Source organism: Accipiter gentilis, chromosome 16 (assembly GCF_929443795.1).
Source record: "Accipiter gentilis chromosome 16, bAccGen1.1, whole genome shotgun sequence".
NCBI lineage: Eukaryota > Metazoa > Chordata > Aves > Accipitriformes > Accipitridae > Astur > Astur gentilis.
The window spans coordinates 10,947,572-10,960,581 of NC_064895.1; the positions used below are offsets into that span (position 1 = coordinate 10,947,572).

Consider the following 13,010-nt stretch of genomic DNA (forward strand, 5'->3'; position numbering starts at 1 on the left):
CTTCCTCTTTTTAAATACTCTATAATTTCAAATCTGAACTTTGAATAAGCTTGTCATAGAGCTGAATTAAAGACTGGAAATAATAAAAAAACCAAACCCAAACATAAGAAACAACAACAAAATTGGGTAGAAGAATTTATTTGAAGAGATGCTTTCAGTCACAGTGCTTCTGATACACACTGGAAGGAAACAGTAGTTGTGATGATGGTGCTAGCCATTACTGTCTAGGGACACATAAGAATCCAGGCTTAAAAAGAATAGTAATCTTTCTTATTAGACCTGAGGATGCAAGTTGGATAAACCAGACCAGTTTTAGGTTTAAGTCTCTCCATCAGAGCCTTTTTCAGAAAGCACAGAGATGCAATTTGTTTTAAAGCCACACTGGCAATTAATGGAGATCAGAAGTAGAACTTTCATCTCTACGCTCCTCTTCCAACTTATACATAAACCATTTCCCCCACACACACACTTCTCTCTAAATGATCTGTATTAACTGTAATTCCCTTTGATTACAGCCACTTTCTTAGTCCTTTTGCTTTATCCTCCCACCAGACAGCCCTGTTACATACTTTGCAGAAGAGGTCCATAGGAGATGTATGATTTGGGGTGGTGCAGGGCATAGATCCATGGAGGTCCCAGACAACACACTGGATAGCTTTCAAAAATTTATGTAAGACTTATTATATATGACCTACCAGAAAGAAGCTATGAATTTTATTAAGTACAGAATATATATATATTCTATTCTGCAAAAGAGATTTAAATATAGTTTATGTTTTATTAATTTTGAAGTACAAGTTACAGTCATCTCTAGCCAATCACAAAATGACAGCATATTACCAGACTTCAGTAGATTCAACAGTTAGTACAGGTGAATATTACACACCAACTCCTATACAAGAGGAAAAACCAAACAAATACACAATTTGCTAAGGAGATCTACTGGTATAATCAGGATTACAGAGCACACAACTCAGTAGCCAGGACACCCAAACCTGTAACAAAGAACCTTCACATATTACTTTCCAAGAGCATTTTGGTAAAGGTGCCTAAAAAAACCCAGTATACATGTTCATATTTATATTACTACATTTACTGTAGAATGAAAACCCTGCTCTGTGAGCTGCAGAAGAAACACAGCACCTCCTATTACTGCTATAACGGCAACAATGATAAGCCAGGTGTTACCAAAGAGAACATGTAACAGCTGAGTAAAACCCTTATTGTGGGAAAGAATCATGAATTAGAGTCCCTCTCACCCATCCAGCTACCCAGCTGTTTGTTTTCCCAGAACTTGCAGAAACTTGATTAAATGCGAGACCTGTGTTCCTCCATGAACATGATCAGTAAGTTCCTAAGTTAGCCAGTCCCATTTCCTTATAGCCATAAACACCAATATGATGGACAGATTTGTCCTATGGGACAAGTGCGCAGACGTGGAACGCACAGCATCAAGTCGCTTTACAGTCGGGTATAACCAACTACAATTTTCAACTTCAGAAAACAGTTTCATGCCCTCTCCTCACAAAAGCATTTTTATTTTTTTTTTTTTTTAATTTCTGAAGAGGAAGAAACAAGCACTAGAATCTCTTTGAGACTGCCGGTATTTTCCTACCACCCCAGAGCCTGCCCAAGACTTCTCCAGAGGCGGACCAGACACTGGTGACAGAGCAGGAGCCCTACCAGCCAGGCTGTGGACGACCGTAAGGGGAAACAAGCCCTGCCCTCGGCCCCTGCACCCACCCTGCCGCACCTGCCCTGCAAACAGCAAGTTGTGGTGCAGGGACCAACTCCTGCCCCCTGCTCAGCCGCCTTTTAAAACCCCAACGCGACGGGCAGGTGCCAAGAACCACCAAAACGCAGTGGTGCCACCGGTACCGGCCGGGGGGCGGGGGGGCGAGGGGATGCCGGCCTCCCCACGAGCGGGCCCCAGCACTCCCCTTGCCCCACCACACACACGCGCCCCCCCCCCCCCCGAGCCCCGCAGCCACCGCCTTCCCGGAGGTAGCGCCGCCACCTGCTAGCTCCCCTCCCGCCTCCCCCGGCGCCCACCTGGAACTCCAGCCCGTAAATCACGGGCGCATCGTCCTCCATCGCGGCCCCGCAACGCGACACACCCCGCTGCCCGCCGGCCTTTCTGGCCCTCAGCGCTGCCCGTCGCTCGCCGCTTCCGGGAGGTGAGCTCGCGCACGCGCACTCCCGCCCGCCCCGACCCCGCGGCGCAGGCGCGGTGGCGGAGCAGGGGTGTCGCCGCCGCGGCGCGGAGGTGAGGGGAGGCGGGGAGCGGCGCCGCGGCCTGCGTGGCTCTTGTGGGCTCTTGTGTTGGCTGTGGGGCGCCCGGGTGGGTCCTAAGAGGCGGCCTTGGGGACGCGGCCCTGAGGGAGGGCGGTGGCCGTGTCCCCTCCGGCCCTGAGGGAGGGCGGTGCCGCCTCTCTCCCCGCCCCGGCCCGCGCCAGGAGGAGGCTGTAGGGGAGGCCGCGGCCACCCCCGCTGCGGGGGACCCCGCGGTGGTGCTGGAGGCAGGGCCGGTCGCCGGGGGGCCGCGGGGCGGGGGGCGGCTGGCGCCGCGGGACGGCTGGGGCCGCGGGGCGGGGGTCCGTAAGCAGCGCTGCCGCCCCCCACCCTGCGCGGCCGGCCCTGGGCTGAGCAGCCTGCGCTGGTGGCTGGCGTGAAGCCACCCTTTCCTCTTCTTACATGGGGACCGAGGAAGACGTCTTTGCGAGCAAAACAGCCAGTGTGGTTTTGTCTGTGTTTGGTGGGAGGCAGTTGCTCTTCAGTCCCGTAGTTTTGCGACTTGCGAAAAAAGACAAAACCTTGATCAGAATTAATTTACTCCACGGGTTGATGTTGAATGTGAGATGTCAAATAGCGAAACGACTATATTTTTAAAGCAAGAGTTTCAGTCTTTGTATGATGCTTAGGGGTTTCAGGGTGGCACCTGAGCAATACCTGTGTAATAAAACTAATACTTGTTTTGGTGGGGATTTTTCTGCCTTCAGCTACCATGGAGAATAATGAAAGTAATGCTAAGGATGCGAAGACTGCCTCGGATGAAGATGACAGCAGAGACATAGTTCAACAGAAAACTCAAGAGGAAATTCTCTTTCACGAGGAAACCATTGATCTTGGTGGAGATGAGTTTGAGTCTGAAGGGAATGAAACTGTATCGGAAGATTCAAACAATTTCGTAGATAAACTTAACGAACAGATGATGGAGAGTGTCATTATTTCAGATTCTCCAAACAACAGTGAAGATGACACAGGTGAACTTGGTTGTCTCCAGGAAATTGTAGAACAAATGGAAGCTAAAGATAATCAGAAAACACAGGCGGAAGTGGATAAAGAAGAGTTTTTAAGTAATGAGAGTGAAACCGAACAAGAAGAAACACCCAAAGACATTTCTGAGATTGGAACAGATGATCAGGCATCTTTAAAGGAAGAATCAATTCAGGAAGCCGTGAAGGAAGAACCAAAGTTGGGAAACAATGTTCCTGTTGAAACAAAACCAAATAATATTGATGAAAGCAAACCTGAGGACCAGATTTCATCACCCAATACCAGGAAACCATCTTCTGAGGCTGAGCCTATTCCTGTGTGTACCATCTTCAGCCAAGCAAACAACGTTAATACCCAGCCACAGTTGTTCCTACCTGACGGTTTTGAGCCTCAGATGGTAAAATCTCCCAGTTTTAGTAGTATAATTGAGACTCCGGTGAAGTCTAACCCACAGGTGGTTCAACCAAGTCCTAGTCTAAGCAAGTTTTTTGGTGATACCGTTAACACTAATACTTTAGCTTCTGATTTTTTTGATTCATTTACCACATCCAGTTTTATTTCCGTTAGTAATCCCAATGCAAGCTCTTCAGTTCCAGAACAAATGTCCTCTCTTTCTAATGGTGGAGACAGTTCTTGTGCTTCATCTAACCCTGCTTTCTCGGTGCAAAATGGGAGACCTGAATCAGGTGCTCCTCCATCATCTCTAGAAATAATTCAATCCCCCAAGCCGTTTTCACAAATCCAAGCTGTTTTTGCTGGGAGTGATGACCCATTTGCCACAGCCTTAAATATGAGTGAACTAGATAGAAGAAATGATGCTTGGCTTCCTAGTGAAGAAACCAGAAGTGTTCTAATTTCAGTGGCCACACAACAATACAGCACTGTGTTCATAGATAAAGAGAATCTCACCATGCCTGGATTAAAATTTGATAACATCCAGGTAAGAGTCTATTATTGTATCTTAGTGTATGTTTATAGTTTAGAAATACTGTACAAGAGCTGTCCAGTAATCTGTATATCATAGTGCTTCATATTGTTGCTGATGGTCACCTTGTGTGTATTACTTCAAGTCTTAGAAAATGTAATGTTGCTGCCTACTCATACGTGAAGGGGCTAAAACCAGATCTGATTTATTCATAGTGAAATTTGTTGGGTACCTTGAAAACCAGTGTTGACAGTTTCCATAGAATTCAAAGCTGGTTGTATTTTTAAGTAGTCTGTTTCTGGTCCTCCTAGTTAGCGAGATACTGCTCTCATTTGGAATATATATGAAACCACTATGCTGTACTACGGAGTCTGAAAGCAGATGGCTTTGCTTGCGGAATTCGCTGTTGCAACCAAGTGGGAGATAATGTTTTTCACTGATGTTCACAGTGCTCTCAATAGTGTTAACACTGACTGAAATCACATCATTTGTATCTTCCCTAAGCAGTGGAAAGGTATAACCTATAAGAAAGATTGAGTGCTGGAGCAAGCTACTGGGAAGGGATAACCCCCAAATTAAAGGGAAAACTCCAGATGAGATCATGAAGGAAAAAACAGTAATGGAAACTCATTTCTTTCTCTTCTATCAGAGTTCCCAACTGGTGAGAAGGCATAAAGTGTTTTTTTCAGAATTTGAGAAGTTTCACTCGGATCTATTCAGTATTTCTCATGAAGTAATTTTATCCTCACGGCTCAGCCAAGGCTAATGGATTTTTTTCTTGAAATAGGCTAATCCTACTCTTTCATATCTAGGTCTCTGGGTATTAGAATTGTTGTCTAGAGAGATGGTGTTAAGGGTCTAGATACTTTAATCCTTAGGTGTAGAATAACAAAGATTATCAGTCAATAGTCAAATACAAGCAGAGAACAATCTGCAGTGATTTCCCAATCTGCAGGAACTATCAGAAAAGTTTCTGGAGTGAATCAGGTCCAGATTTGTAGCTGAATTAACTGACAAATCTTAGGTTTCAACAAATGATACCAGATTTAGGCATGCGCCATGCTGCTGCTACTTCTTGGGTTAGCTTTATCTTAAAACATTTGTTTCTCATCACAGAGCCCAATAATTAGCACGAAAGAAAACACTGTAATAGCAAGCTACTCGTTCTCTGCTCCTTCCAAAAAAAAAAAAAAAAAAAAAAAAAGGAAGGATCCTTCCCACCTTCCCCCCAAATCCATTAGACCTTGATGAGTGTGTAGTATTTCTCTCCTGACAGCTAAGGGGATGGACAGAAGGAGTGATCCTTTCCACAGGCCCCGAGGATGAGGGCCTCCTTATTGCAGGCCTCCTTTTTTACAGTAGTCCTCTCACACCTTCCTCAGTCCAGTCAAGGATTAAAGCTTGTTTGTGCTGAGTCCCTGAATCTGGGCATGTGCATATTTGCAGATCTACTATTTAGTACATAATTGAAAAGGAGATATTATGGCAATGTCCATGTGTGGTATTTCTACAGTAAGACCTGATGTAAAATCATCGGTAGGATTAAAGGGCATTCCTGCTGCTTTCTTCGTTGAGTATAATTTATAAGCAGTCACACAGGCATGTCAGCAGGGACAAGTTTTGAAGTGCTTTATGTTTATACAACTTCCCTCACTTCCAGTTACTGCTTTTCAGTGGCCTGAGTGCATGCCTTGACTGACCTGACATCCACTAGTTTGGTGTCATTGTTCCATACACTTCTAGTACTGCAAATTGTGTATTTAACTGAAACTATAATTGTAGAGTACTTGAAGTGTCAACTGAAACATTGTGGGAGGCATGTTTTCAATGTTAAATCAGCTCCCAACAATGGTTGTTAAAGCTTTGGTATGAATACTTTGCTAATGCTAAATGTTAATGCAGGATGTTAAACCGGGCTGCATGCAGTTGGCAAAGAAGTTATTTGAAAAGTGCATTTACAATGAACTCTAAGTGTGCTTCAGGGAAGGACTGAAATTTTGTATGACGTGTATTGAAGAACTTGATAATTTATCAATGTATTTTTTGTCCTGCTCACTCAAAAAGTGTTCTTAATACAAGTGTTAGGTAGATAAATCACACCAAGAAAAATACTAAATGTTCTGAATTTTGGCTGTGTGCTACTTTTTGCTGATCATTCAAGAAACATTATTTTTTAAACTATCTTGGATTGTGTATGCTACAGATGATCTGTACCTGTGCTCTCTGAGTGTGGGAACAAGATGAGTACTGCTTTTTATGCTCTTTCCATTATGCCTTTCCTCATCAGTTACTGTCTGCTGTCATTACGTTCTTTGTTTCATTGCATTCATTTGTAATGTTTCCCCCCTCCAAAGTCCTGTTGGAGGGATTAATATTTCTTTTGCATTTATGTAATTCTGCACACACTGTCTTTTCTTAATCCTTCAGACTCTTCTGTCTGAAAGATGGAAATCTTGTTTATTCATAGGATAAGTGACAGCATTAAAGGTAAAAATTTTCCATGTAGTGAAACAGTAGTTGCAGTCTCATTCCTCAAGAAACTAGACAGAAAACACAAAACATATTTCCCATCACTGTCCATGGGGAAAGTGCAAACATTTAGTATCAATTGTCTTTATCATAGCTACACTTTACTGTATTTTATGTAGCTCACCTTTTTTTTAGGCAAAAGGCTTTGTGGCTTGCTTCCTGCTCTCTGTGCTAACAGCTTCCTACCTCAGTTCTTCAAGTCAGTGTTTTCATGTTCCTTTAGAGGGATTTTTGCAAATATTCCTTTGTTTGCTTATATTTTTGCATGGTCACTTTCTGCTTTACCATCTTAAATACTGCATGCTGTTCTAGTTACCTCAGATCTGAAAAGACACAATGGAATTAAAACATTGCAGAGAGAGGAGCAATGGTGAGGAGTGCAGAGGTTCTCTCTCTGTGAGTGGTAGCTAAAAGGAAGAGGACCTTTTGGTTTACAAAAGCAATAATGACCTAAAATTCATAAAAGAATTAAGGTGAATAGAGGATTATGATTTTCTGGTTTTTATGGCAAAGGAACGGTTGGGTAATAAGCATAACAAAAGAAGTTACTGTTCTGCAGATCATGTAACTGTTTTTAAGTTGTAGAATTCATAGCCCTTGGATGTACTTTTGTTCAGAAAAACAGACCAAAAAATGAGCAAGACAAATGTCATGGGAGGTATGTCTATCAGTGGGTGTTTAAAAATGGTGGGCAAATATGTCCCCTGGCACAGGTGGACCATGAAGTTCTGGCTGCTTTAAGTTGGGAAAGACCAGTATGAACTTATCCTGTTTCTTACACTGTTCCTGTGAACATCTGCTATTCACCAATGGGAAGGTGAACTAGACAGATCTTTACTCTGGCTGAATTGCTTCCTGTTTAAAAACAAAAATATAAGTATATTGTTAATATATTGCTGATAATTTTCCTTATTTCCAGGTGTTTCCTTTTCTAGATTAAAAATGCATAAAAACGTAAGATTGGCAAAAATCTTACAGAAGTAATTTCTGTTACCTGCTTTTGTCGTGTGGTGACTTCTGACACCATAGGGCACTCTCTTGTATACAGTAATGTGTACAGTCCCAGCAAGACTAGGACCCCACACACACCCTGTCCTACAGTCTGTCTTGGCAGACATGGTACCTGAAGAGTGTGCAGACAGCAGTAGCATGGTTTTCAACATCTGCCAATGTGTGGTCCACAGTTTTTCAGTAGCTCCTTGACATTAATCTTGAATTTCTTGATTACCTGTTGAAAATCCATAGTACACAGAACCACAAGGATGTCAGCCAACAGATGGGAAGGCACAGAAATTGATAGTTGAACAAAGATTAGAAGGGGAAATTGAGGCACAGAGGGTGCATATTCAGTTTATTCCTAGCAAAGCTGGAAATAGAAGCTGGATTTGAACACTCCTCCTCTTAGCTGCTCCATGTGGTAAAATGTAGAATTAATCTTGTCTGACTTCCAGGATCAAATGTCTGTCTCGCCTATTCCCAAGTCTTCAAATTACTGAGCTCCAATAACCCAATTTCTCTGACTGATTCCTGCAGTTAAATTCTTTTGAAATTAAGAATACTGGTTGAAGGGTTGCTATTTACTTGGTTTTATGAGCTCTCAAAGTTTATTTTCTGTGGATACTTAAGGCTAGCAGATCACATGCAGGTTTATCTTCAATCAGTAGATTGCACCTTTCAACATTAATATCCATTATGAAAACCTGTAAAACTTACTGTGCTTTGCCAGATTTTTGAGGATTATTTTCTAAGATCTTTGAGGAGTAATTTGTAAGATCTTTGAAGGATATTAATATGAGAAGCAAATAAGCCTGAATGTTTCTATGCGAACTGAAACCTAAACATTGGAAAAAAAAAAAAAGAATAAAACAAATAATGTGGAGTAAATCTGGAAGCTTTCATTAAAATGCTGTAAATATATATGCATTCATATTCATTTCACATAAGAAGTACTGGAAAATAAGCATTTCTCAAGGGGAAAGAACTATGTTGCTCAGCTCTAATTCAACATTTTATTTTGCTAAAATAACGTTTTAAAGTGTCTTGTGTTTCTTCTTTTTCTGTTCCATGAACACTAAGGGAGATGCAGTAAAAGACTTAATGCTTCGCTTCTTGGGGGAGCAAGCTGCAGTGAAGAGACAAGTTTTAAACGCCAGCTCTGTAGAACAGTCATTTGTAGGCTTGAAACAGCTAATTGTAAGTAACAATCTTCATAATTCAATATATGTTAAATACCATGCTTCCCTCAAGGTAATTGGAAGCTACTGACTGTGAGGAGAAACTAAAAAAAAAAATCTACATATCAGTCTATTCATGATCCTGCAAAATGAACAGTAGTTTTTACTGGGAATGGCACTGAGGTTTAAGTATTTGGTTTTAAATGACAGAGTAAACTTTTTTTATATGTAAAAGTTAGAAAAAAGGTAATTTTAAGTTACCATGAATTTATCAGCTGTTAATTTTTATGTAACGTAAATGGTTGCAAAACTGATTTTAATCACTTTTTTGTTTATCTGCATATGTATTATTTATGTTTTCACCTTAGTGTTTTACAAAAGGTAAGATATACCAGTTGTTGTAAATGGCAAGCAAAGCTGATGTGATAATTTCAACTGCTTTAGTTTTTTATTTCAGTGCAGGAAAACTAAACTAAATTACTTCCTAATGAAAGCTTAACTTTCTTTAAGTTAAAATCCTTTCCTTAGTGTAAATATTTTGGACCTGGAAATAGTTGCATCTAGCAGCCTTGATCTTTGAACCAGTGTTCCTGTGTGAAACTCATTACTATTACATGACCGAGCCTTACTTAATCTGTTGAAATGTCGAAACATTTTAGGCTTATTCCATTTTTGAAAAAATGGATGAAAAAGTACTGAGGAAAAGCAGTGAGGAATTGTGTTAGGACAGTCTGTATTTAGTATTCAACATCTTCTAATTTAGTTGTGTTATGTTACATGTAAAGCTCCAAATGAGACTTTTTTTGTCATGTTAGGAAAACTCTAGGTGGTCCCCGCAAGCATTGTTAAAGGAAATCAGAGGTCATTTTGGAAACTAAACCTGAAAAAACAGATTGTGATCTCCATCCTGGAGACATATTTTTCTATTCATCTCAATGTTTTGCTTAATTTGAGAGTTTGGAGGGAGAAAAAAAATCTTGGTAAGAATTATTATCCCCATCAGTGTCTACGTAGGAAAGACCATTTTCCAGACTTCCTTTCCCTCTTCCAGAAGAGGAGTTTTGATGTATGGGAAAGGTTTTTCCATTTGGCCTGGTAGCTTTGTCCATGCAAGATGTTCTTCTATGCTGCAGACCATCTTGTACCTTAAATACAGTGCTGCCATTGATACTGTTTTTGCTTTGGGTGTGCTCTTAAGCTCCAGAAGAGCAGTGTTAAGGCTTTTAGGATCAAAGCAGAGAAGACAGGAGGCAATTTGCAGCTGTAAGATTTTTTGCTACCTGTATCAGATTTTTTTAAAAACTTGTCTTATTAGAAGGGGGTTTCGATAAAATTGCAGCCCTCACCTAGAAGTCGGGGTGTTCTTCAGTTTTCAAAACTTCCAATCATTAGCTGTTGGTTGTTCTTGAGTATGCAATATAACTATCTCTCAGTTTTGTTTGCAGAGCTCGGTTTCTTTTTATGATAAGAATAAGGTTTTGGGGTGGGTTTTTTTCCTTGCAAACATTGCTGTTTATTCTGAAATTCTTAATGTGGAAAATTTATTCCTGATTGGCAACAGTTTTAGAGGTAAAAGGTATTTCAGAGGTAGAAACATTAAAATCTCATGCTAGACGATACAAATTAAAAAGGTGTATGCTTTTTACATACACAGTAGGCCAGAATGACATATAATAAATGCTCTGTTGCCAACCACCAATTTTACTTTCTTTATGAGTGAATTCCTGACCAAATATGTTCAGTGAATATATCTTTTCATGCAAAGGTCCACTTACAAGGAATATTTTCATTAACATCTGGATAAAAAAATGGTGAAAGTTGGGAATATTGCTATGCAGCTTCCATAAAGTTAAGATTATATTTTTTTTCCTTAGCTGGTTGTTTCATATCCATGTAAAGTACATGTGAACATGAGAATTAATGAGATTGTTTCAGTCACCTAATTCAATCCCTTGCAGCAATGGACAGCAACTTAAAAGAGTCTGTTTCAAAGGGGTCCACAGTACAGAGGAGAAATGCATAGAATTAGGATAGACTTCAGCTTCAGACTGATACCTATTATTTAGGGGTTTACATGTGAGCAGATGTCTGAAATCTTTTGAGATCTAATCAGTACAGTTACTGATAACATGTAAATTTAGATGTGTAAACCTGGGATCCCATCTAAAAGTCTCAAGAGTTATCAGATGTAGGAAGGCACCAATGGCAGCTGAAACCAAAAGTGAATGTTAAGTGCTGTTATGAAGAAATTTGTCAGGTTAAAATTCTCAGATGACCTTGGGTGAACTCCATCTTATTATGGGAAGGAAAGAAAACAAGAAAATAAAAAACGGCAGTTTTCCAAGCCTGTCTGCTCCACAGGAAAATGCTTCATTTGTATCTGGTTTTAATCCTGTGTGGATGGGAAAAGCATGCTAAATGGCTCATCAGTATCCCAAATCTTCATACCACAGGTCTTTAGCTGCAGCTCTGGAGCATCTCTGTTCTACCATACAGTTAATTCTGTTAGCTTATTTGGCTGTTTTAACAAATACATACACATTGCTGTTATTTTCAAAGGCTATTCCAGAACTTCATTCCTTTGGTGGTTAATCAAAGGAATACTAGTCAATCCTCTCTCAAAATCTTTTTCTAATCAAAGATAAAGTTGTTTACACCAATTTAAGTGTTTTGAGCTCATGTTGCTTTTTAAGTCATTTTCTCTTCTCAATATTTGCTTCCTCTCCCCTGCTACTTTGTATGGCTAGACAGCAGTGACATTTCCACTTCTCGGATTTTCTTTTTAAAGGCAAAAATAACACTTTTCTAGTCATCTCATCCTGGATGTCTTCATAATCATCCTAGGAGCTCTTCTTAGGAGCTCTTCTCAGAACATCTTCCAGTTGAAGCTAACATCTTTTTATTATCACTGTCCAGAACTCAACACATTATATTGTAAGTTACATGACTTTCCTTGTCAATGATTGTGGTTTACCTCTTCTATTATTCTGATACTGTAAATCATCTAATCCCTGTTTACTGATGTGGTCCTTACATATGTTAACAATACTTACTCATTTACGTCTACAAATGCAGATACCATTTCTGTTCACCAGCATCAAAAAAGAGCATCTGTATTGGTTTTGTATGGCAGGGTTTTGATAGCAGGGGGGGGTTACAGGGGTGGCTTCTGTAAGAAGCTGCTGGAAGCTTCCCCTGTGTTCAAGAGAGAGCCCATACCAGCCGGCTCTAAGATGGACCCACCGCCGGCCAAGGCCGAGCCAGTCAGTGATCGTGGTAACACCTCTGTGATAACATTTTTAAGAAGGAAAAAAAGTTGAGATGGGGAGAAACAGCTGCCGGAGTGAGGAGTGAGAACATGTAAGAGAAAGAACCCTGCAGACACCAAGGTCAATGCAGAAGGAGGGGGAGGAGGTGCTCCAGGCGCTGGAGCAGAGATTCCCCTGCAGCCCGTGGGGAAGACCCTGGTGAGGCAGGCTGTCCCCCTGCAGCCCAGGGAGGTCCATGGGGGAGCAGATCTCCACCTGCAGCCCGGGGAGGACCCCATGTTGGAGCAGGTGGGTTCCTGAAGTAGGCTGTGACCCCGTGGGAACCCAGCGCTGGAGCAGGCTCCTGGCAGGCCCTGCGGATCTGTGGACAGAGGAGCCCACAGAGCAGGTTTTCTGGCAGGACTTGTGACCCTGCGGGGGACCCACGCTGGAGCAGTGTGCTCCTGAAGGACTGCACACCGTGGAAAGGACCCACACTGGAGCATTTCATGAAGAACTGCAGCCCGTGGGAATGGCCCACATTAGAGAAGTTTGTGGAGGACTGTCTCCTGTGGGTGGGACCCCACACTGGAGCAGGGGAAGAGTGTGATGAGCCCTCCCCATGTGGAGGATGAAGTGGCAGAAAATAACGTGTGATGACCATAAACCCCATTCCCCGTCCCTGTGTGCCACTGGGGGGGGTTGGTAGAGAAATCCGGGAGAGAAGTTGTGCCAGGGAAGAAGGTAGGTGTGGAGAGAAGGTGTTCTGAGATTTGGTTTTATTTCTCATTACCTTGCTCTGGTTGATTTGTAATAAATTGAGTTAATTTTCCCCAAACTGAGTCTGTTTTGCCCGTG

General features: G+C 41.8%; 2 protein-coding genes across 8 annotated transcripts in view; one reads left to right on the plus strand and one right to left on the minus strand.

Annotated features, from left to right (window-relative positions):
* Positions 1 to 2,162, minus strand: part of EIPR1 (EARP complex and GARP complex interacting protein 1) — a 102,125-nt gene extending 99,963 nt beyond the window's left edge. For all 6 annotated transcript variants that reach the window (XM_049818986.1, XM_049818985.1, XM_049818988.1 and 3 more), the window contains exon 1: positions 2,053 to 2,162. In XM_049818986.1, coding sequence (XP_049674943.1) covers positions 2,053 to 2,094 — 42 coding nt within the window. In that variant the 5' untranslated portion in view covers positions 2,095 to 2,162. The remainder of the gene's footprint in view (positions 1 to 2,052) is intronic.
* Positions 2,163 to 2,183: 21 nt separating this feature from the next.
* TRAPPC12 (trafficking protein particle complex subunit 12) overlaps positions 2,184 to 13,010 on the plus strand; it is a 58,233-nt gene continuing 47,406 nt past the window's right edge. The window contains exons 1-3 of one of the 2 annotated variants that reach the window (XM_049818983.1): positions 2,184 to 2,266; positions 3,000 to 4,216; positions 8,807 to 8,923. In XM_049818983.1, coding sequence (XP_049674940.1) covers positions 3,005 to 4,216; positions 8,807 to 8,923 — 1,329 coding nt within the window. In that variant the 5' untranslated portion in view covers positions 2,184 to 2,266; positions 3,000 to 3,004. Of the gene's footprint in view, positions 2,267 to 2,294; positions 2,342 to 2,999; positions 4,217 to 8,806; positions 8,924 to 13,010 lie in introns of those variants that run through there. The other variant, XM_049818982.1, reaches the window with a different exon arrangement.